General features: G+C 41.0%; 4 protein-coding genes across 4 annotated transcripts; 2 read left to right on the forward strand and 2 right to left on the reverse strand.

Annotated features, from left to right (window-relative positions):
• Window positions 1-703: 703 nt before the first annotated feature.
• On the forward strand, window positions 704-3,397 carry LOC112194042 (chaperone protein dnaJ A6, chloroplastic). Its single transcript, XM_024334304.2, has 6 exons — window positions 704-1,054; window positions 1,242-1,310; window positions 1,562-1,657; window positions 1,794-1,879; window positions 2,085-2,329; window positions 3,065-3,397. Exons 1-6 carry the CDS (start codon window positions 824-826, stop codon window positions 3,139-3,141), a joined length of 804 nt encoding a protein of 267 aa, XP_024190072.1. The 5' UTR covers window positions 704-823; the 3' UTR covers window positions 3,142-3,397.
• A 1,224-nt stretch (window positions 3,398-4,621) lies between these two features.
• LOC112194043 (pentatricopeptide repeat-containing protein At4g38150) lies at window positions 4,622-5,380 on the reverse strand. The gene has a single exon (XM_024334305.1). It carries the CDS (start codon window positions 5,378-5,380, stop codon window positions 4,622-4,624), a length of 759 nt encoding a protein of 252 aa, XP_024190073.1.
• A 5,672-nt stretch (window positions 5,381-11,052) lies between these two features.
• LOC112195383 (pentatricopeptide repeat-containing protein At4g38150) lies at window positions 11,053-12,281 on the reverse strand. The gene has a single exon (XM_024335803.2). The coding sequence runs from the start codon at window positions 12,100-12,102 to the stop codon at window positions 11,173-11,175; it is 930 nt and encodes a 309-aa protein (XP_024191571.1). The 5' UTR covers window positions 12,103-12,281; the 3' UTR covers window positions 11,053-11,172.
• Window positions 12,282-15,272: 2,991 nt separating this feature from the next.
• Window positions 15,273-18,180, forward strand: LOC112192376 (leucine-rich repeat receptor protein kinase HPCA1-like). The gene is made up of 14 exons (XM_024332074.2): window positions 15,273-15,537; window positions 15,773-15,896; window positions 16,025-16,099; window positions 16,242-16,316; window positions 16,404-16,475; window positions 16,563-16,727; window positions 16,820-16,894; window positions 16,979-17,050; window positions 17,147-17,218; window positions 17,309-17,377; window positions 17,465-17,539; window positions 17,626-17,697; window positions 17,791-17,925; window positions 18,024-18,180. The coding sequence occupies exons 1-14, from the start codon at window positions 15,453-15,455 to the stop codon at window positions 18,079-18,081; spliced, it is 1,224 nt and encodes a 407-aa protein (XP_024187842.1). The 5' UTR covers window positions 15,273-15,452; the 3' UTR covers window positions 18,082-18,180.
• The last annotated feature ends 3,873 nt before the right edge of the window (window positions 18,181-22,053 follow it).

Genomic DNA, 22,053 nt, shown 5'->3' on the forward strand with positions numbered 1-22,053 from the left:
AAGAAATAAAGAAATAAAAAGGAGCGTGAATATGGTACGGGTAAGTATGGAATAAAGGCTAAAAGAGTGTGGTAATTTATGAATTGAATGAAGACAGTGATTTTGGCAATCCATTTTGTTGCTTACGTTTTATTTTAAGAACAGAGTGTAAGTGAACAAATATTATGCAAAGTGGAACGTCAAAATTATCACTCAATAACAATCTCAATCTTATACCAATTCTACAATGATATTTTACAAATTTTATAGCATTCACCAAAGGCCATTCACTGATTCAATTTTTTAAATTTGACAACCATTGTTGACGAACTTTTCGACAAAGAACATTTCCTAATTTAATTTTTTTTCAAATTGAAAACTATTGTTGACCACTGTTTTCAGCGGTGAAAAAAACATTCCCATAATTAAAATTTTTGAATTTGACAACCATTACTGAATGTTCTTGCAGCCTTTTAGTCAAATCGTCTTCTTAAAATTCAATATATTCAGATGTTGAGTCTAATGCGTCTATTCTTTTAGTCTGTTTTTAGCTTTGATCAGGTTATTACTATATCGAGCTATGAGCATGGGGTATGCAGATGGCTAGTCTTATAATTTTTAGCGATTTAATTCGATTTTAATTATTTTTATCGATTCGAATTTTTCAGTGCCAAGGAAGTAAACCCATATAATATAATCATCATTTAAATAAAAGAGAAACATGGGGGTGCCCCCCAACCTAAAACCTCTGCAAAACCCAAAATCTCTCACATTCTCACCCCCTCCAAGTTTTCTGTCATCTTTCTCCACTTTCCATTCCACTCCAACTCTCCAAGAATCAAGCATGGCCATAATCCAAACCCACTTCACCTCCAAGCTCCCCCAATTCCCCAACTCCATTCTCAGCTCCGGAAAAGACCCAACTTTGAAACCCAATTTTGCTCATTTCACCCGTACAAAACCTCCACGTTTGGTCATCAGGGCCGCCGGAACTGATTACTATAAGACCCTCAACCTCCACAGAAATGCCACCTTGAAGGAGATAAAGACATCTTATCGAAAGCTCGCTCTACAGGTTAGCTTTCCCCTTGTGGTAAATTTATCAGTTGGATGAAAATGTGAGCTGCTCTTAACGTATCTGAAAGCTTGTTTAGCACAAAGATTAGATCTTTTTTTCATTTGAAATCAAAAAGCTTTAATCTTTTTGTTGTTTCTGAAAGGAGGGTAACTTTTTTGTGAATAAATTTTAATTGTCGGAACAGTATCATCCTGATTTGAACAAGGACTCTGGAGCTGAGGAGAAGTTCAAAGAGATTACTGCTGCATATGAGGTAAGTTCTACTTTTTGCTTCTTTCACCTTTCCTTAAAAGTATGGTGTTGTTTTTCATTTCTGTATTTGCCAAATGCAATACCTCTGACCAACTATTATTGAGTTATTGTGTTAGTTTCATAAATTCCTGTCCATTGGTGATGTATTGTTTGATGTTGGATGGATTCAGCAGTTGTAAAATTAGTGAATGTATTGCATGATGCATCAACGCTTTCCTTTTCCGTTCATGTGGTAATGAAGAAGTTGTGTAGGTCCTATCAGATGATGAGAAGAGAACTGCATATGATCGCTCTGGTGATGCAGGCTTACAGGGAGATTATGGTTCTTGGACGACAGGTTCAACCGGGGTACGATCATGACCAACTCTTTGTGGTCTTGTAGACAATATAGACATATGCACAAACATTCATACACAGTAGTTCTTTTGTTTTTCTAGTGAAGGAACTAATCATTTAACTGCGTTCTGATGAATGATCAACTTAGGTCACTTTTCAGTTCTATGGAACGGGTGAATCAGGAGGCATTAACGTCAATGTCAAGTCCACTGGAAGCCAGATATATGAAATTCGGTAAGTGTTTAGCTGTGCAGTTCGCGTTAATTGGTTATATTCCTGTCAAAACATTCCCTTTTTTGCCTCAACATTTGACGTGTTTTCCCCATTCCTCCTTCGTGTGAAAAAAATGGAATTCAATATTCTTTTGCATCTTTGCAAGAGTATGCTATTACCATAACCTTCAAATGACTTGGTCAATCTTCTAACTTCCATGTTGCAGGTTTAAAGAACCCATTGTAATTAAAGTTTCGTTTGCTGAGGCATTTGAAACTTGTGGTGGAAGTGGAGCAGAATCTAAATCTAATGTTGAGGCATGTGATGCTTGTGCTGGGAGTGGAGCTGAATCTGATAACTGCATCAAATCATGTACTGGTTCTGGAGGAACAGGAGGACTCGGCACTGTGATAGCTACTGCCGTGACAGTATCAATCATTCTGTTTTTGGGACTTGCAGCCATTATTCCAGGTTCTAGTCTTTACCCTTTTGGCCTATAGACTAAAACCTAAATTGGTCTCCCTAACTTTAGTTTTCATTGATTTGTTCTTTCTCTTTGTGCTAGTTGCATTGTTTAAATTTGATGTCATTAGTGACTTGTGTGGAGACCAATTTAGGTTTAATTTAGTTACCCTTTTGGCCTAATATTCCCACTGTTAAGCAAGAAGAGCTCAATTTATTAGCAAAATAGGATAAGTTGTGGTAGCAATATGTTAAATTATATACCTAGCTAGATAAGCATGTTCACCACCTCTCGCTGTGATTCGTAGATTTTAGTTACTGAACTTCATTCATTATTGGTGAAGAGGCTCGGTGTTTTACTGTTCTATTTGCCTACCCTTTTTTCTTTTGTTACACTACTTGCCTACCCTTTAACCTGCTTTTACATTTTCTTTCAAGTGATTGAGGCTTCAAATTTTTACTTATTTTCACAAAGTGCTCTGTGCTCACAGTTCAATCATTACTAAACCTAACAGCCAGTAAGATCTGATAAGTGTGCTTGCTGTAGGGTTTTCAATGACTAGTGAATAACCTTTTTATGTATATATCTTCATGAATTCATGTGATCAGTATTATTTAAGGTTCAGTATATACTTCATCTCCAAATACGTACAGTTTGTACCAACATCTCTTTATTTTGCAAATGCACAATGCTTTCTGTTCTACCTATCTACTAGTCTAATCACTAATGTACAATAAGTGCAGGGAAAAGAAGTTGCGTTGTGAAGATGATTGCAAAGCAGGTGATGGCATACAAGTCTGGTACATCTGCTAATGAATGAACTTCAAGAAGACCAGCGAAGAAAATGAATTAACATCTACATGAGTACTTATTTCTATAGTTTGTAGGACTGATGTTTTAGGAACAGACAAGCAATCTGCTGTGGAGTTGATTGTAGTTGGCTCTTTCTCAAATATGAATTAGATGTAAGCATGTATCCTTGAGAACCAATTAATCTGGTTTGAGACCTGATGAGAATTTCGAATACATGGGCGATGAGTGTATGTTAACAAGTGCTTGCGATGCGTGTTGGCATATATATTGGAGCTGCTTTGCATTCAAATGGCATATTAGTAAGGTGTGCAGATGTTATTCGATCTGATGCCTTGACATAGAACTATAGAAGATAGTCTTTAAACCATTGTTAGAAACTGAGAGCTTCAGCACTGGTTCTACTCAAGGCACATGTTTTGTTCAGGTCTAGACAATGAATTTGAAAATAACAGTACCCAATTGATATAGCAATATAGCAAGAGAACTTGATATTAAATAAGTATGGAGACCAAACCTATAGACATATAGCTATAAATTTGAATCTTCTTTGACCTAATTTCATATAGCAATCTATATTTGAACATAGTGGGCAATCAGTTAATCAAGCTTCTTGCCAACGAGAATCTTGAAAATTCTTCTAACCACCGGAGGTCTTTTCCTGCTTCCTCTAAGAGCCTTCTCGTCACCCTGATCAATCCCCATAGCTTTCTTGATCTCCTGCAAAACTCCCTTTACCTTAACCATATTGGGTTGGCTGGTCGACATGTATCGCTTTATATTGATGTCAAGCTAGGATTCTAGACAATCACCAAGTTATAGATAATTGGGAATTGATGTCTATTGTCTATTACTAGTGCTTATATAGGATTATTGAACCTATAACTTATAGGACTAGGAAACACAAGCTTTCCTTATCAAACGGGGAGACAAATTAGTGTCACAAAAAAATGCCGAGTTGAGGAGAAAGGCAATAGTTTCTTTTCTTTATTTAAAAGGCCTTTTACGTCTTTGGAAAATTCTTGGGTGAAACCTACTACTTTTTTACTCCTTTTTGTGATTGACAAGAAATATCAATATCCTATATTTATTTGATACATTTGGACTATTGAAGTGATTGGACAGTCAAATAATTTTGGAATTAACTACTTTTTTTTTTTTTTACTGGAATATTTTTTTAAGTTTTAAGGTTGGCAAAAGAGGGCCAGTGATTCTGTGAACGAGCATTTTTGAACCAAAGAATTATCCCAAGTTTTGTACGATTGTACTCTTCCCAGTTCCCACACAGAGATTGCAATTCCATTACATTTACAAGTAGTTTCCTAACACTAATCAAACATAAGTCAGTAAATTAATAATAGCATACTAATCAAACATCAGTTCTCAACACTAATCGGAGATTCAAGTTATTCAACCGTAGTAGTTCTTAACACTAATCAAAGCTTCAAACCATAGTAGTTCTTAACTAATGACCATCATCACCAACTAATCTACTTGCCAAATAGAAGATTGATGACTTTCTTAGCCAAACGTCCTCTTCTGCCCTTGAGAACCTCCCTCACTTCCTTCTCGTCCGCCACAAACCCCTTCCCCTTCATCTCCTCCAAAAACCTCCTCCCCTCCGCCGCCTTCTCCAGCCGAGCAAACGCCTTAAACACAGCCGTGTACGCAACCGCATCGGGCCGCAAACACACGTCCATCATTTCCATCAGGTACTTCTTCGCATCTCCGAGAAACTTCGAGTCCGGATCTTCCGCCAGCGCCTTGATGAGAACCCTGTAAGTGTAGCTGTTAGGGTTGATCCCGTAGTCCAACATGCGCTGGTACACCTTGAGAACGTCCCCTGTCTTGCCGGCGCCGGCGTACTCCTCCATGACGCCGGTGTAGGTCACCACCTCGGGCATGAAACCCTGGTCGATCTGAGCATGCATCTCCGCAGCCTCGCGCTCGTGGCCTTTTGTGAGTAGAGCGTCGAACATCTTGACCACATTGTTGATGATGCCTTCGGTGGTCTCCACCTTCTGGAAGACTTGTCGCAAGTCCGTAGGGTCTTCCGGGCCCACGGTGATCGGTTCGGGCTTGGAGCTGTAGGGACGAGCAGGGAGCTTGGACTGGTCGACTATGAAGGTGGCTGTTTTGTTTTCCTGGTCGACTTTGAGCTTGGCCGTGCCCAAGGTCAGTATAGGCTTGTCGTCGTCTTTTCCGCCTGAGCTGCCGGCGCCGGTGAAGTCAACCTTGAATTTCATCATGGTGTTGTTGTTGTTGTTGTTGGGTTAAAGGGTTGCAAGTTTGCAACACTTCAAATGACTTTGAGTTGGTTTGCTAAAGTGAGGAAGATGGAGAAGCAGAATCGGATTCTTATTGAAGAAAAAGGAGAAAGAGTTAAGTTTAGTCAGAGGAGGCAGTGGGAAAAAGTAATGATAGCTTGTTACAGTGGAGATAGATGGCACAGGTTGCCATCTTTGTGAAAGATAGCTTAGCCATACTGGAAAGTTGAACAGTGTTGTCATTTCATCTGGAAAGCTATGATTGCAGCTTTACACGTATTATCTTTTCGATATAATTGATTATTGATCCATTTTACCTAAGGTACTTCGGAGATATCTTCATTACACAGAGGTCGCAACTAAAGCTGCACATTTCGGCATCAATACACCGACCAGCGAACCAAGGTGTCCCGATCAAGTAATGCCGACAGTTTTGATCCGGTTCAGTCAAGGGTCCGAGCACTACCATTCCTTTTGCGAGATATGTTCTCTTCCTTTCAATTTTCTGTATATTCTCTAGTTTTGTTCGTTTAAAAATTAAAACCACTGAACGAATAGTAAGAACATTATCATGTACTAAAATTTGAATAGTTTGACTTGTTAGTGTGTGCGTATCTCAAAAGATTGTCTTTACTATCGCACAGAATTTTCATAAAAACAATATTTCTTCTAGATTATAATTAGATTTTTATGATGGTTGTAGGCCAGAGCACAAATGAGTATACTGCCACTAGTTAACATGCCACGATGATCTTTTGAAATCAGTCAAGTGACTCAAGTCACAAAACAGGGGGTTGTCGGTCGATGTGTGACAATGAAAGAAAACCTATACTTCTCAATTGAGTCCACCCGGGGCAATTCATGAACTCATTAGCTAAAGAAAATCATTGTTGGTGGTATATGAATCTTAATTGAGTTCTAGCATGACATTCACGTTTGACTCGATTATTATGCAAAACTAATAAATATGAATGTCACACTAGAACTTAATTTAAATTCAAATTTAACCCAGAAAATAACCAATTAATCTTTTCTTTTTTTGGATGAGGGTATTTGGACTAGAGCGAAGCAGCCCCCCAACTCATAAACATTATTAACTATAACCCGCAATAACTCAACTAACATCTAGGTCTAGCACCGATTAACATGTTAGAGCAGTCAGAGTGTCAGACCCTGTTGGTCCAAGGTCTTCCACCTTAAAAGCCCGTAGTCGAGCCTTGTAATAAGCCAGACTTTGTGAAAGCTGACACTTTCACTAACATCACATCTCATGTATCAGCAACCTAGCTACCAATGCAACATTTATGAATGTTGGAGCTCGAACTTCTTCTTTTTTTAGAGTAATAGACAACTATTTTATTAACAATAATCATACAAAAAATTACAACTTATAGATGTAGAAACTATATTAAAATATAAAATAGCAAGAGCAATACTAGATACAACAAAGCATCGGAAATAAATCTAACAAGAGTACGAAGGGATACAATTAAGTATTTGATGAGGCACCGAACAAAATTCGGGCTATGTAAAACAGTACCAATAGTATGGCTGACCATACTTCCACGCAAAAAGTATACGTCGAATAGAGGGTAACCTTCTATCAAGATAACCGGCGGTAGTGTGACCGACCTTGCCTACTCCACGCAAAATAATGCGCTGAATAGAGAGCAATCTTCTACCTAAGTAACCAAAGAAGCAATTCCAACGTGTAGATAAATTTAGGGCCCATAAAAAGTCTCCTGGATCCCAAATGCGAACCCTAACAGCATCGAGCTCATTCACCAGTTGCAAAACCCCAAGAAAGAAGGCCCAGCCCAAAGCCCTGCTTGAGCAATCCAACAAAGCAGAGGCCCAGACCCACAAGGTTCTACTTTGGGCACCCAAAGCCACACTAGGCACTAGCCTTGACATCGACCCCGACAGTTGCTCCACCACCCGTCGTCGAAGAAGGCACAACCCAGCCCCACCAATGCGACTCCACCCGCCTCTACCACAGAATGTAGCGCAGATCCCACCCAGTGCCCAGGCGCTGCTCCACTGCCCAGAAAAATTGAATCAAAAACCTACCCCTCACTAGCCCATCACTCGCCACCAGTCCAAGGCCACACACTGTTGCTTTGAGTCGTGCCCAAGATGGCCGAAGACACCCGACTCTTGGGGCCGTCCTGATTCGAGAAGCCAACGCAGCCATCGCTTCTCGATCCCCATTGAACAAAGCCACGGTCAAAATGAGTCTGAAAGGAAGAGAATGTCACAGGCCAAGAAGTGAGCCACAACCTGATACAGGGCCAAACAGAAGCCGTACGCGAGACAGCCGACACCGAAACTAGTACCAGAACAGTACTCCATAGATGATGGAGGAAGGTACAGAGAGGTCGGAGGCGGCACTCTCCCAACCCTAACAGAGCTAGGCCTCTAGGTATTTTCATACGAATCGTTGGAGCTCGAACTTGAATGAGGATTTCATTCAAATAAGTGCCTTACCATTTATGTCAACCCTCACTTAGAATTAATCCATTTTTCAGAACAACATACCGTCGACTTCTTTTATTTCTACAGTGAACAAATAGAAGATTTACTAAACATGAGAATGACTTTGGCTATTCAACGGTTATAAGTATCTTCCAAATGTTAAATAGACGAATATTAAGGACATCATTGTCTTTATGAAAGAGATGGCATCAAATCGAATCATTGTCCTGTAATGTGTGTTGTTTTACTTTTCTCTTTGTTAGCCAGTAGAAAAAACAACTGATGTACAAGAATGTAATCTAGTAGTACAATATGTGGTTTGACTGGTTTCTCTTGTGAAGGAGAGAAAAAACTTGTGTACTCTTGTGAAAACGAAGAAGTTATAAAAATAAAAAATAAAAAAAAATAAAAAGAAGACATCATTGTCTTCTTTTTTTAAACATCATTGACTCATTGTCTTTGATAGGGCTGGGAACGGGCCGGGTCCAACAATAATTTCACTGGGCTCGGGACCGGCCCGTTTTTCATTGGGCCCGGGACCGGCCCGTTTTGACACAAACAAGGACCGGCCCGTTTCATTTCTGGCCGGGCTTGCGGGCTTTCGGGCCCAAAAACCTGTATTTTACTATTTTTATATCTACTTTGCTATATATCCAAATTTCATTCATATCACAACCTGGTGAAGATTTGAATCAAAACACAATATCAAGATCCAAAGTTCAAGCTGCAAATTCGAATATCCAGAATACATAATATCCAAATTCAAGTACTCATCAAGAACAATTAAAGCTACAATTGAAATACAAAGTGTCCAAATTTAAATACGAAGTCCAAATTCAAGTACAAATATGCAATGAAATAGAAAGTCCTAATTAAAATACAGCTTCCTTCCACAGCAGCTAGTCGCCGTTTAAACCCAACGTCGAAATGATTCTTCTAGCTTACAGAGGAATGAGTGGAAGGGAAGCCGCCAGCGGTTTCAAACTCTTTCCCATACAGAATTACATTAGTTAAAGGCTTGGACAGCTGCCCAATTGCCGTACAAACACCAGCTGCAACCAAAACCCATATAAAAAGTAAAAAAACACAGAGATGACCACAGTCTTGAACTTGCAAGTCTTTATGCTCCAATAAAACAGAGAGTTTTAGCAAACTACATCAATACATGATTATTAAATCCAGTAGCTGATCAAGTTTAAAAATAACAATAAAAATAAAAAAGACAATTTTTACAAGTAATGATTTGTAGTCAACTTCGTCATACATTTGTTCACAATTCACACATTTTGATTTCCTAATTCAAATAGAGACTTGGTGAGCCATATATTGAACATTATAAGTCACAGATAGAAACTAGCAAGAAGGGCGAGCAAAGAAACCATATCCAATCCCACCAAGACTATTCAAATGCAGAGTTTATGGCCTGTCTAAATGATTTTGGGGTTAATTAAACTTGTGAATATGTCAACTGGGTTTCTTCGAATTGAAATGTAGATATCTAACATTGAGTAAGAAACAAAAACTGAGCCTTTATAAAATCAAAATCTAAACGCTGAGCTTCTTGTTTACTCTTGACATATATGGAACCCCAAACTCAAATCCTAAGCACCACCTGCAATTTCAGCAAAATAAAGTTTATACATATAGCTCCAAAGAAGTCAAATTCTCATAATCAAATCGTTTGCTCACCAATTACTCAATTAAAAACCCTTAAAACACTTCAAATCCAAACTACCCCACAAATTGACCACAGAACCCTCTAATTCAAGCCTTCAATGCACAAACTACCTTCCCTTGACAATTAAACTGAAACCCAGTCCTTCAATTTCACAAAAACAATAATTAAGGAAGTGATTGGAGTACCTTAAGTGGTCGATGGCCCAGAGCAGTCTCTTTCTTTCTTAAATCTTAACGGAAAGAGGAGCTCGATTGGATACCTAACCGATTAAAAGTTTAAAACCCAATTTGATACTTGCAAAATTAGATTGGGATCACAGCAGAAATACTCCACAGACTGAATCACAGTCCCCTTGGCACCAAACACAAACCCAGCGAACCGCCTGCAAATCAATAACAAATTTAAAACTTGACAAACGAAAACACAGTAAGAACACAGAGAGATTGAAAGGGGGAGAGAGATACAGAGATACAAAGAGAAAGAGAAAGAAACTGAACAAAGAGAAAGAAACTCACAGCGTGATGTGAAGAGAGAGAGAGAGCAGTCTCAGCGTCTCGCGGTGCAGGTGAAGTGAGGGAGAGAGCAGTCTCGGCGTTGGCGGATATGGCGGCCTCTCTCAGTTCAGATCGGGTTTGGGAAGAATTGAAGAAATGAAGGCTGCTGAGACAGATTAGTCGTTTAGGAGCTTAGGTATTTTAGTGAGGAATATATTTCAGTGCGTCCGATACTATGGTAAGATTTTGAGCCCTATATTTGACCAATAATATATGGACATCTGTCTATTTTAACTAAAACGGGCCGGACGGGTTTTTTCAACTTTGAAAGTGAAGGCCCGGCCCGAACCGTAACTTTGAAATTGAATGCCCGGCCCGAACCGTTTTGCTTAAAAAAAAAATAGGGCCCGGCCCGAACGGGTCGGGCTTTGACAGGCCGGTCCGGGTTTGCGGGTTTTCGGGCTTAAACGCCCAGCCCTAGTCTTTGATGTGAAGTGAAACTTGAATGAAATTTGAATTTCCACATGACCTTACATTTGTTGTGTTTTTTTTTTTTTTGGGTCAAATGAAACTTCATTACACAATCCCAAGGCTACAAGATACAATCAGAAGGCCATGCGCCCAAGCAAGATACAAGGCCCAACAAGCAAAGATTATCAAGTCACTCCAACGAGACGGAAGACAAGGAAACCAAAAAGAGAGAAAAAGACAACAGTAAACTGGGCAGAAAGAAAAAGCATCGACAGAAGCAAACACACTCAAATAAATTAAAGAACGGAGCTGGCCAAAATGGAGACGCCGATGAACTGTTACCTTGAAGCAGTAGTTTGTAAGTACTGCAGACAAATATTAGGTGAAACCCAATTTGAAAATAAGTCTATCTTGGCACTCGACCATTCACTTGTTCAAATAAACGAAGAATGTCAGATTTTAATGATCACAGCGGAACGATTTCGATCATTTCTGGGGACAAACAGTATTTTGTTCATAATTTCGGTCTACTCTAGTTAGCGAACAAGTTCATAGCAATTAAATTTCCAACTCAAACAACACAGAGTTATTATGTCCTCAAACGCATTTCCATTACGTACTAACTTTCAGCAAACACAACGAAACGAGCAATCAATCTACTTTCCAAAGAGAAGGTTGATGACACTTCTAACCACAGCTCCTCTTCTACCCTTGAGCACCTCCCTCACCGCCTGCTCGTCCGCCACAAACCCTTTCCCTTTCATCTCCTCCAGCAACTCCCTCCCATCCTCCACCCTCTCCTCGGCCGCAAACGCCTCAAACACCGCCACGCACGTCCCGGCATTGGGCCGCATTCCCTTCCCCATCATCTCTATCAGATACTTCTTCGCATCCCCAACGAAACTGGCGTCGGCAGCGAGTGCCTTGATGAGCACGCTATAAGTGTAGGCATTTGGTGCAACCCCACACGCCAACATCCGCATGTACACCTTGAGAGATTCCTTGGGCTTTCCGGCGGCGGCGTAGGCCTCGATGACTGCGGTGTGGGCCACCACGTCGGGCATGTGGCCCTTGTCTTTGATCTGGGCGAAGAGCTCTAAGGCCTCGTGGGTGCGGCCGTCCTTGGACAAAGCGTCGAACATCTTGACTGCATTGTTTTGGAGCCCATCTGTGCGCATCTTGTGGAACACTTCCTGCAAGTCTTTTGGGTCTTCTGGGTCTTCGATCGCCGGCTTCTTGTTGAATGGGTCGTAGGGAGGAGGGAGGGACGACGACGACGACTTGTCGTTTGGTTTCTGATCGGCGTCGTCGTCTTCGTCGTCGGAGGGGAGAGAGAAATTGACGAGGGTGGAACGCTTGGTGTTGGGTTCGGAGGAGCTGAAGAGGCGAAAGGAAGAGAATGGTGGCGGAGGAAGAAGAGACCTGCTGTTATGGGTTGTTGTGGATGAAGGAGAAGAAGAAGAGAAAGAGATGAGTTTGTGGGTGTGGTTGATTGGAGCTGTGGTTGTGTGAAGCTTGGTGAAGAAAAGGGAGAAGGGATTGGATTGGTTGTGAAGAGAGGAGCGAGATACCAATCTGGCGGCCATTGTTGATTACTCTTCTCACTGTTGTTGTAACAGCTGGATCCAAACCAGTGGGATCGCGGTGTTTGAGCTTTTGGCTTTTTGCTTCCTTAATTTCTCAGAGCAACGACACTACGACAGAATGGTTTAGTAGCGTTGTCACCAAATTTTTGGTTGGGAAGTATTTGTTAATTTTTTTGCAATTTGTGGGTTAATGAATTGGCCCATTGTGTCATATATCTAAACTATGAAATAATGTTGTCATAAAAAAAAAAAAAATGTTGTCATATCATGTGAATCATGCCATTCTCATATTTGTCCATCTTATCCTGATCTAATTCATATTAGTTTCGAATACTTAACTAAAATTTGAATGTAAAATGAACATCCTGCATATATATTGTTCTATAGGTGTGTCAATTAAGCTTCGGTGCTCCATGTCTTGAAGGTGTCCTTTAGATTTCACATGATATACAAAGAGTCAATCACCAAAGAAACACTCATATGATATTTTTGCCCTTTAGTTGTCTGATGTACCTTTTTTGTATATAAAAAAAATTAAAATAAAAATAAAAATCCACACTGCAACTTAAAGTTACTACATAAAAATAACTTTATCCATATACAAAAGTCTAGTCGCTCACTAAAAAACCCTATGCCTAACCCTCTGCCTCTCGCAAGAGAGTTTCCCTGTTGGCCTCCTCCCTTAAGGGGCGGCGGCGGTGTGCCTGCGATCAGGAAGAAAGGATCAGCCTTTCTTTATGGTCCCTATCTCGGTGTCTCCGGCGGGCTTCTCTGTCGGAACGCTTTGCTTGTAGGCCTTAGCCTACCTTTTCCCTTTGTTGCGACGGTCGACGTTGATGGCAAGGTGAGTGATCTGGTCCCTGATGGTGTCGGTGTGGATACGCTGGGTATTGATGGCATGGTGCGTGATCTGGCTGCTGATGCTGGTATCGTGGATACGCTGGTTATTGATGATGTGGTTGATCTGGGCTTTGACCGGATCTTCTCTGGTGGAGATGTATGCTGGCGATTGTGGGAGCCAGGTATAACTAACGTCACCCTCTGGCTTACAGAGGCGAAGTTTGATGCTCGGGTACTGGATCGGGCTTCCGCTGTTGGAGGCGGCAATCTGATGTTGGTGAAGGATGGCGGTCTGGTTTCGCCTGGGAGTGATATGTGTCGGCTTGGTAGTGGTGGCTTGTTGGTGGAATTGTACCAGTGCTTTACGGCGGCGGCTCGGGACGGAGGTGGTGGTAGTGCAGGTGTCACCCACTGGGCGGCGGTAAATTGGAGCTCTAACCCTAGCGGTGGGTATCCTGGCTTGGGCTTTTTGGGCTCAGTTTTCTTTTGGGTGTGGGCTGGCTCTATGTTTTGGGGCAGCTGGAGTAGGGTGTCTTGGGCCCTAACTATATGTTACTTTATTTTTTCAGATGATGGAGTTGAGGGTGATTTTTCATCCTCTTCTCCTAGTGCTCTTTAATTTTTCTTCAGGTCGCAGGAACTATTAACTCTGTTGTTCTTTTAAACCTTCGGAGTTCTTAGTTCTTGTTTAGAATAAAAGTGCGTAACTTTAAAAGGTGGGTGTACTTGGGGTATTTGGTTTCTTATTCTATCTTTAGAGTAGGAATTTAGAGTACTCTGTAAACGACGTTTTATGACGACCCTTAGGGGTACGTCGTTTTTGTACTGCTTGCTAAATTATAATAAATGGATGACCTTTTTACTCAAAAAAAAAAAAGTTACTACATAAAAAGAAACCTTACATAGCCAAATAGACAAACACCCATACTGCCTCTACAAATAGACTAAACGGTGAAATTTGATTATTCCATTCAGCTTCCAACGACATCCACAATCATCAAGTATAGTGGAGAGACTAAACTCTTTGGGAGTCAATCATAACTGCATAAGGCTTAATGCTTGCCTAATTTACTAGATTCTGGTGGGAACAAATATGCATAAACAGCAAAGAAGGCTTGAATTGCAGTGAAGATTAAGAGTATGACAGCAGCTAAAGCAGACAAGAAAGACCAAGGTGAATCAAAGTACTTGAACCTAAATTCTGCCCATCGCACGTGACAAATATTTTTTTGGTACTCATTTACATCGTTGAACAGATTCAGTAGGTGACCCTGTTCAAAATCAAAAGTCACACCTTTGCCCACATTTCTGAAAAAAACCACCCTCCTTCAATGGAGCACAACACTTATTCCAAAAAATCGGATAATAGGCTCTAGAAGACACATTGTCGGTCCAAATAAAATTGTTCATCCAATTTTGAATGATTGTTCATAAAGGCAGAAACTCGAACTCGTTTACCAACAGTACCAAACCCTAGCCTCAACGATGGAGGTGGCACCGCCAGCGGAGCAAGTGTCACCGAATAAGGCGCAGGCGTCAAACCGACGGGGTCTTCTCTGACTCTATCACCTGTTACAACACCACAGATAGTCATTGCGGTGTTCGCTCTCACTTCTCAGATTGAAGAAAGAAGAGGTGTGTTGTGTTTTAGAAAGAAGCTAGGGAATAAAATAAGAACTCTCTTGCATTATTTGCAGTGGCTTGGGCAACAAGCTCAACCAATGCGACAAAACAAGTCAGCGACACTAACACTGGTGACCGAAAACATATATTTATATGTGCATGAGGCAAACTCCAAAGCCTAATAGGATTAGGTTAATTATGTGAGCTTAGTGCTTAGTCTAAAAGATAATTGATGGGTGTTGCAGGAAATTTAATACTTATGTGCCTAGTCCAAACAATGCTACTTAGCATAAATGTAATAGGGTGAATATCATCCTATTTATAAATAGGATTCATTCTTTTCTTGTACTCCATACTCCAAGAATATTATACTTGTAATCGTTTATACATAGAAGGCCCCTATTATGAATGAATTACACAACAATTTCTCCTCAGATCATATTTTCTTAAACAATGGGTTTATTAATTTAAGCCACAAACAAACACGGTCTTGCAAGAGGAAGTCTTGTAGAGATAACATATTCTATAAACGTTTACTTGGGATTGCCCTCCCTAAAGTAATTATGTCAAACTCAAGGTTTCGTGAGAGCTAGCTGTTGTTTGTAGTTTGTAGTTTGTACTTGTACTCGTTCTAAATACATGTTTGTACTATCTGCTTTGCCATTTTGATTAATTGCGCGGTGGGCGATGGAAACCTTAGAATTACACAGTTTACTTTGTTCATATCAAACTGACTATCTGGATTCCTTGTTCAGAAAATAATCATTCTTTACTAATAAGTGCCCTGTGATATATAGTAATGTACATCATGATGCATTTAGTCAAATCCTCGTTAAAAATCAAGGGCTGCACCTGCTGTGTGCTTTTGACTTGTATCATCTGCTACCATGGCAACCATGAGATTGCTGCTCTTTCTTGCTTTATACTCTGTACGGATTCATGTGATCTCCTCTCTTACGGACCAAAATGACGGTATAGTTACAAATGCCAATGATTATTGTTCATATATTCATCCCCTAATTAATGGGAAATTTAGGTATAGTTTGAAACTTTGAATTGTTATGTAAAGTAGGAAACGATTTTTCCATATCATGTCAATGAGTCTGATTCAAATTTATCATACAGCGTTGGTAGAATTTTGATTGTAAAATTAACATCTTGCACAAATATATGTCTAAGAGATGATGATTTATAAGTGTTGATCTAGCTGCGGTGATGATGATCTTGAGAGATTCATGGAAAAACACACCATCTAGCTGGGAACACTCCGATGATCCCTGTGGTGTGCCATGGGAAGGAGTCAACTGTACTGGTGCAAGGGTGACTGAATTGTAAGTAGTTACTGTTCTACCTTTGGAATTTGATATGATTGATCCTGGTCAATGAAGGCACTAATCGTTCACTTTGTTTCTCAAGCAAATGTTTTACTTAATTGCTCCTTATCTGGTTTTGTGCGCAGGAGGTTATCAGCCATGGGGCTCATAGGGGAACTTTCCACCGGCTACATTGGGCAACTCGATGAACTAACGTCTTTGTGAGTACGATAAGAGTAGTCCTTTTTACCAGCATTATGCTTACAAATGAACAATATATAACAGGTTATTGTATGTAGGCATTTTAATAGATAGTATCACTCAATCTTGAGACCATTATGCTGAAACTTTAACATTGTGCAGGGATGTGTCATTCAATCCTGGCATCACAGGTCGTATTTCTCCACAAATATCATTTCTCCTGAAGTTAAATACCCTGTAAGATTATATAAACAAGCCCTTTCAAACCAATGCAATATACAGCTTTTATTGTTGAATGAGTATATATGACTAGTCTGACTTTAGGAACCTAGCTGGATGCAGCTTCAGTGGTAGTATTCCAGATCAGTTGGGAGATATTGAACAGCTAACCTTCTTGTAAGAAAATTGGATTAATGATGATCATTAATATTTATAAGTGTTTCTTTTTCCAATTTTAAACAAACCTTTGGTTCTTCTTCTCAGGGCTCTGAATTCAAATAACTTATCTGGAACAATACCTTCTGCTTTGGGTCAACTCTCCAACCTCTACTTGCTTGATCTATCAGACAATCAGCTGACTGGACCTCTCCCAATCTCAACCTCTACTTCTCCAGGAGGATTAGACCTCTTGTTAAAGGCTGAACACTTGTGAGTACTTCTCAGTTTTCCAACTTTATGGAGGACATGATATTCCTCCACTACATTTTGCATAAACATTTACTTGATTATATGAAATGCAGCCATTTGAGCAACAACCAGCTTTCAGGTTCGATTCCACCCGAGCTTTTCAGTTCTGAAATGAGACTGATTCATCTGTAAGTTGATCCGTTAACATTATCTCTGAGATGATCTATCCTGTAGTTTAGTTCATCCAACTGCTTGCTACTCTTCAACTACAGGTTCCTTGATGGAAATAAACTTACCGGGGTTATTCCAATGACTTTAGGACTTGTTCAGACTTTTGAGATGGTGTAAGTAAAAACCGGCCACCATTGATTTTATTTTGTTCCCCTTTAATTATCAGTTCTTGACAAATTATTGGACTCAATTTTTTTTGTCTTTAACAGTCGGCTTAATAGAAATACTCTGACCGGAAGTGTCCCCTCAAACCTAAACAACCTTACAAATGTCAATGAACTGTAAGTATTGACTTCGTATAAGCAGGATGCTCTAAATGTTCTTTTCACCAAAATCATATCGTACAAGATTTTGTATTATATATGTTCCAGGAATTTGGCCAACAACAACTTGACAGGCCTTTTGCCAGACTTGACTGGAATGAATTCCCTCAATTATGTGTAAGTAGATGGCATGGAGGTATCATTTCCATTCTCATTTTTCCTCAGACTTATTCTAATATTGTACTGATACATACTGATTATCAGAGACCTTAGCAACAACTCATTTGACCCATCAGTAGCTCCACTTTGGTTCTCAACCTTACCCACACTTACTACTCTGTGAGTCCTTCATAGACATTGTCCTTGTATCTTATAAACGAATAAATAAAATTATGGAAAACTAATTGAAATTTTTTTGTTGAAAGGGTTATGGAATTCGGATCACTTCAAGGGCCTGTGCCAGAGAATCTTTTCAGCCTTCCAGAATTACAGGAAGTGTAAGTTACAAGGAAGAACACTGAACAATGCATCAATTTTTGATATTAACTAAAGGAAACTGGCCATTCATTCATCTTTTCCTAACTCTACAGGAAACTGAAATACAATACATTTAACGGTACACTGAACATGGGTGATAACATCAGTCTACAACTGGAGCTTGTGGATCTCCAGAACAATCAGATTTCCCATCTCACTATAGAAGAAGAATACAAGGATGCATTAATGTAAGACAGTTCTTGGCCCTTCAACCTTTATCTCTTGATGACATTGTATTTTTTTTCGCCTGACCAATACTCTTTGTTGTCACTTCTACATACTGCAGACTTAAAGGGAACCCGATATGTTCCGGTAGTCTATCAAACACTACTTGGTGTCAGTAAAAAGAAAAATGAGAGAAGGTGCAGGATTTGAAATAAAGAGGCTTTATCTGCAACATCTTCCAAAGGATTTTCCAAACCTCCTCATGCGCTGTGTTACTTCATTGAAACTCTAAGTCAATACTGTAAACGGGGAGCTATATATTCAATCCTTCCTATTCAAGTAAACCCTTCTGTCCTACGGATTCAAAATTCGTCTCATCTGACTTCAAGTGAAATTTTAAAAAATATTCTGGAAACCTATGAAAGTTGCTAGACCAAAGGTGAACTGATTTTGTTCAAATGAAATTCAGCTTCAGATTTACACTTGGATCAGTCGAAAGACACCTTCAAGATACAGAGTGCGGAAGCTTGATCATTGACACACTTACAGACCAATATCTTTTCAACAAATATAAGTGTGTCAATCAATTAAGCTTCGGCGCTCCATATATTGAAGGTGTCTTTCGACTGATCCATGTGATTTGACATGGGAAAGAACTGGCTACGCCGATACAAGGGTGACTGAACTGTGAGTAGTGATAATTTGTACGTTCTGCCTCTGAAATCTGAAAGGGGAGACCCTTTTGAATGTTTGCAACATATATTTGATCGATCTCCAAAATGGATACCGAGGGAAGGTACCCTTTGAATAATTTTTTTTTACATGTTTTCGATCGAACTCCGAATAGGGTATCCCTCCAAATAGGTTCTCCTACTCTTACTTGTCTACAAGTAACTCGCCTCCGATAATTTGACTCCCCCATTTGGGGCTCCTCAACTCGTTTGCTTATCTACAGACTACTATAGAGTGCCGGCCCATATAACAGAGGCGACACCAAACTCGTTGTCGATGCCATGAACCTGGTCTTGGTCAAAAGACGTGTTGATGTCATAATTTGGTTCGACAAATATTTTTGACTTTTCAACCCATTTCACGTAGGACGCGTTGAAATGTCAAAGAGTCTACGTAGGACTATGACCTTTCAACGCACTTAAACCTTTCATCTAGAAAGAAAAGGAATCCTTAGACATAAATAACCATGACTAGTGAGATGCCTAGCCATGGTATGCCAAGTCTTTGACCTTGGACCTCCACCTTTAGGTCTTGGATAGTCACCATGTTATTGACTTGTCATCTTGGATGGCAAGGTCAGAACATATCGTGACCTGGCTATTAGAATAGAATAGTCCGAAGGAATCAAGAGCCTCAACCCCCAAGGCCAAGAATTCAACCCCCAGGGCTTAGAAGCCCCAACCTCTAAGGATCATGGCCACGACTTCCAAGCCTAAAGCCTCGACCTTCAGGCTCACACTTAGGCACAGTCAAGGAGACATGGTAGTGACCAACTCTCACTAACTTTTCCACGTGTCAAGCCCCGACACCAAGTATGGCTCTCTTGTCATGTAAACAGTGATTCGAGGACAAAGGATGGTTTATGTGGTGACACCTGCCACCAACTCTGTCAAACCCATCCTAGAGTGTCAGTAAGCAGAGAGTGGGGGGCTAACACCTCGATTTTATAGGATCCAGCCATGCCTTTCCCTTTCCACGTCAACTCTCTTCTCCTATAAATACCTAGCCTTCACAAGGCTAAAGAGGGGACTTCAGCTCTCTCTTTTCTCCCAACACTATGCTAAAATATCTATGCCATGAAGCTCTGCCAGTTGGAGGCGGATTGGAGGCCCAATATCAGGTGAAGAAAGTCCAAGACGAGACTATCAGTTTCACCCAACAAGGAGCTTGGAGGCCCAACATTAGGTGAAGGAAGCCCGAGGCAAGGCTATCAGTTTCACCCAACAAGGTAGCTTGGAGGCCCAACATCAGGTGAAGGAAGTCCGAGATGAGACTATCAGTTTCACCCAACAAGTAGCTTGGAGGCCCAACATCAAGTGAAGGAAGCCCGAGACAAGGCTATCAGTTTCACCCAACAAGGTAGCTTGGAGGCCCAACATCAGGTGAAGGAAGTCCGAGACGAGACTATCAGTTTTACCCAAGGAGCTTGCAGGCCCAGCATCAGGTGAAGGAAGCCCGAGGCGAGGCTATCAGTTTCACCCAACAAGGTAGCTTGGAGGCCCAACATCAGGTGAAGGAAGTCTGAGACGATACTATCAGTTTCACCCAACAAGGAGCTTGGAGGCCCAACATCAGGTGAAGGAAGCCCGAGGCGAGGCTATCAGTTTCACCCAACAAGATAGCTTGGAGGCCCAACATCAGGTGAAGGAAGCCCGAGGTGAGGCTATCAGTTTCATCCAACAAGGTAGCTTGGAGGCCCAACATCAGGTGAAGGAAGCCCGAGGTGAGGCTATCAGTTTCACCCAACAAGGAGCTTGGAGTCCCAACATCAGGTGAAGGAAGCCCGAGGCAAGGCTATCAGTTTCACCCAACAAGGTAGCTTAGAGGCCCAACATCAGGTGAAGGAAGTCTGAGACGAGACTATCAGTTTCACCCAACAAGGTAGCTTGGAGGCCCAACAGTAGGTGAAGGAAGTCCAAGACGATACTATCAGTTTCACCTAACAAGGTTGCTTGGAGGCCCAATATCAGGTGAAGGAAGTCCGAGACGAGACTATCAGTTTCACCCAACAAGGAGCTTGGAGGCCCAATATCAGGTGAAGGAAGTCCGAGACGAGACTATCAGTTTCACCCAACAAGGAGCTTGGAGGCCCAATATCAGGTGAAGGAAGCCCGAGGCAAGGCTATCAGTTTCACCCAACAAGGTAGCATGGAGGCCCAACATTAGGTGAAGGAAGTCCGAGACGAGACTATCAGTTTCACCCAAGGAGCTTGGAAGCCCAGCATCAGGTGAAGGAAGCCCAAGGCGAGGCTATCAGTTTCACCCAACAAGGTAGCTTAGAGGCCCAACATCAGGTGAAGGAAGTCTGAGACGATACTATCAGTTTCACCCAACAAGGAGCTTGGAGGCCCAACATCAGGTGAAGGAAGTCCGAGACGAGACTATCAGTTTCACCCAACAAGGTAGCTTGGAGGCCCAACATCAGGTGAAGGAAGTTCGAGACGAGACTATCAGTTTCACCCAACAAGGAGCTTGGAGACCCAACATCAGGTGAAGGAAGACCAAGGCAAGGCTATCAGTTTCACCCAACAAGGTAGCTTGGAGGCCTAACATCAGGTGAAGGAAGCCCGAGACGAGACTATCAGTTTCACCCAACAAGGTAGCTTGGAGGCCCAACATCAGGTGAAGGAATCCCGAGACGAGACTATCAGTTTCACCCATCAAGGAGCTTGGAGGTCCAACATCAATCGAAGGAAGCCCGAGGCCATACCTTCAATCACAAGAGATGGACAACCAAGGCCACACATATAATCAAACTAATCGAAGGAAGAGATAGGCCCACTTCAAGAAAGCAACCCGGTCTTCTATTACTCTCCTTCGAGATGATAATCAAGTGTTTGACGACCCGATCTCCATTCAGAACCATATTATTGCCTTTTATTCGGATCTTTTTGCAAAGCATGCGGATTATTTGGATAATGGTCTAGTTGATCGTGTTATCCCATCTTTAATTACTGTGGATGAAAATTCAGCTCTTACTCTTATTCCTACACCGGAGGAAATCTTAGCTGCAGTGAAGTCTTTGGATCTTGATAGTGCTCCGGGTCCGGATGGTTTTACAGGGCTCATTATTTTGATTCCAAAGGTTGATCATGCTGACTCGATTAAACAATTTCGTCCCATTGCGCTTACAAACTTTGTGTTTAAGATTATTCTGAAGATTCTTGCTATTCGGCTTGGCTCTATTGCATCTCGGATAATTTCTCCTCAACAACATGCATTTATCCCAGGCTGAAACATCTCATATTGTATTCTAACTACTTCGGAATGTTTTAATTTATTAGACTCTAAGTGCTATGGCGGGAATGTCGCGATCAAGGCAGATATTGATTATACGCATTTATATGCGTATAATTATATCTAAAACACTATAAATAAGCCAATCCCCTTCTTAATTAATATGTGATTAATTCATTTTC

Source organism: Rosa chinensis, chromosome 3, assembly GCF_002994745.2.
Source record: "Rosa chinensis cultivar Old Blush chromosome 3, RchiOBHm-V2, whole genome shotgun sequence".
Taxonomy (NCBI): Eukaryota; Viridiplantae; Streptophyta; class Magnoliopsida; order Rosales; family Rosaceae; genus Rosa; species Rosa chinensis.

Bases quoted from the DNA above. Each gene is read 5' to 3' on its own strand.
- LOC112194043 (XM_024334305.1), bottom strand. From the start codon at position 5,380: ATGATGAAATTCAAGGTTGACTTCACCGGCGCCGGCAGCTCAGGCGGA.
- LOC112194042 (XM_024334304.2), top strand. From the start codon at position 824: ATGGCCATAATCCAAACCCACTTCACCTCCAAGCTCCCCCAATTCCCC. The intron at 1,055-1,241 runs GTTAGCTTTCCC...TTGTCGGAACAG, and splicing joins ATCGAAAGCTCGCTCTACAG to TATCATCCTGATTTGAACAA. The intron at 1,880-2,084 runs GTAAGTGTTTAG...TCCATGTTGCAG, and splicing joins AGCCAGATATATGAAATTCG to GTTTAAAGAACCCATTGTAA.
- LOC112192376 (XM_024332074.2), top strand. From the start codon at position 15,453: ATGGCAACCATGAGATTGCTGCTCTTTCTTGCTTTATACTCTGTACGG. The intron at 15,538-15,772 runs GTATAGTTACAA...GTGTTGATCTAG, and splicing joins TCTTACGGACCAAAATGACG to CTGCGGTGATGATGATCTTG. The intron at 17,051-17,146 runs GTAAGTAAAAAC...TGTCTTTAACAG, and splicing joins GTTCAGACTTTTGAGATGGT to TCGGCTTAATAGAAATACTC.
- LOC112195383 (XM_024335803.2), bottom strand. From the start codon at position 12,102: ATGGCCGCCAGATTGGTATCTCGCTCCTCTCTTCACAACCAATCCAAT.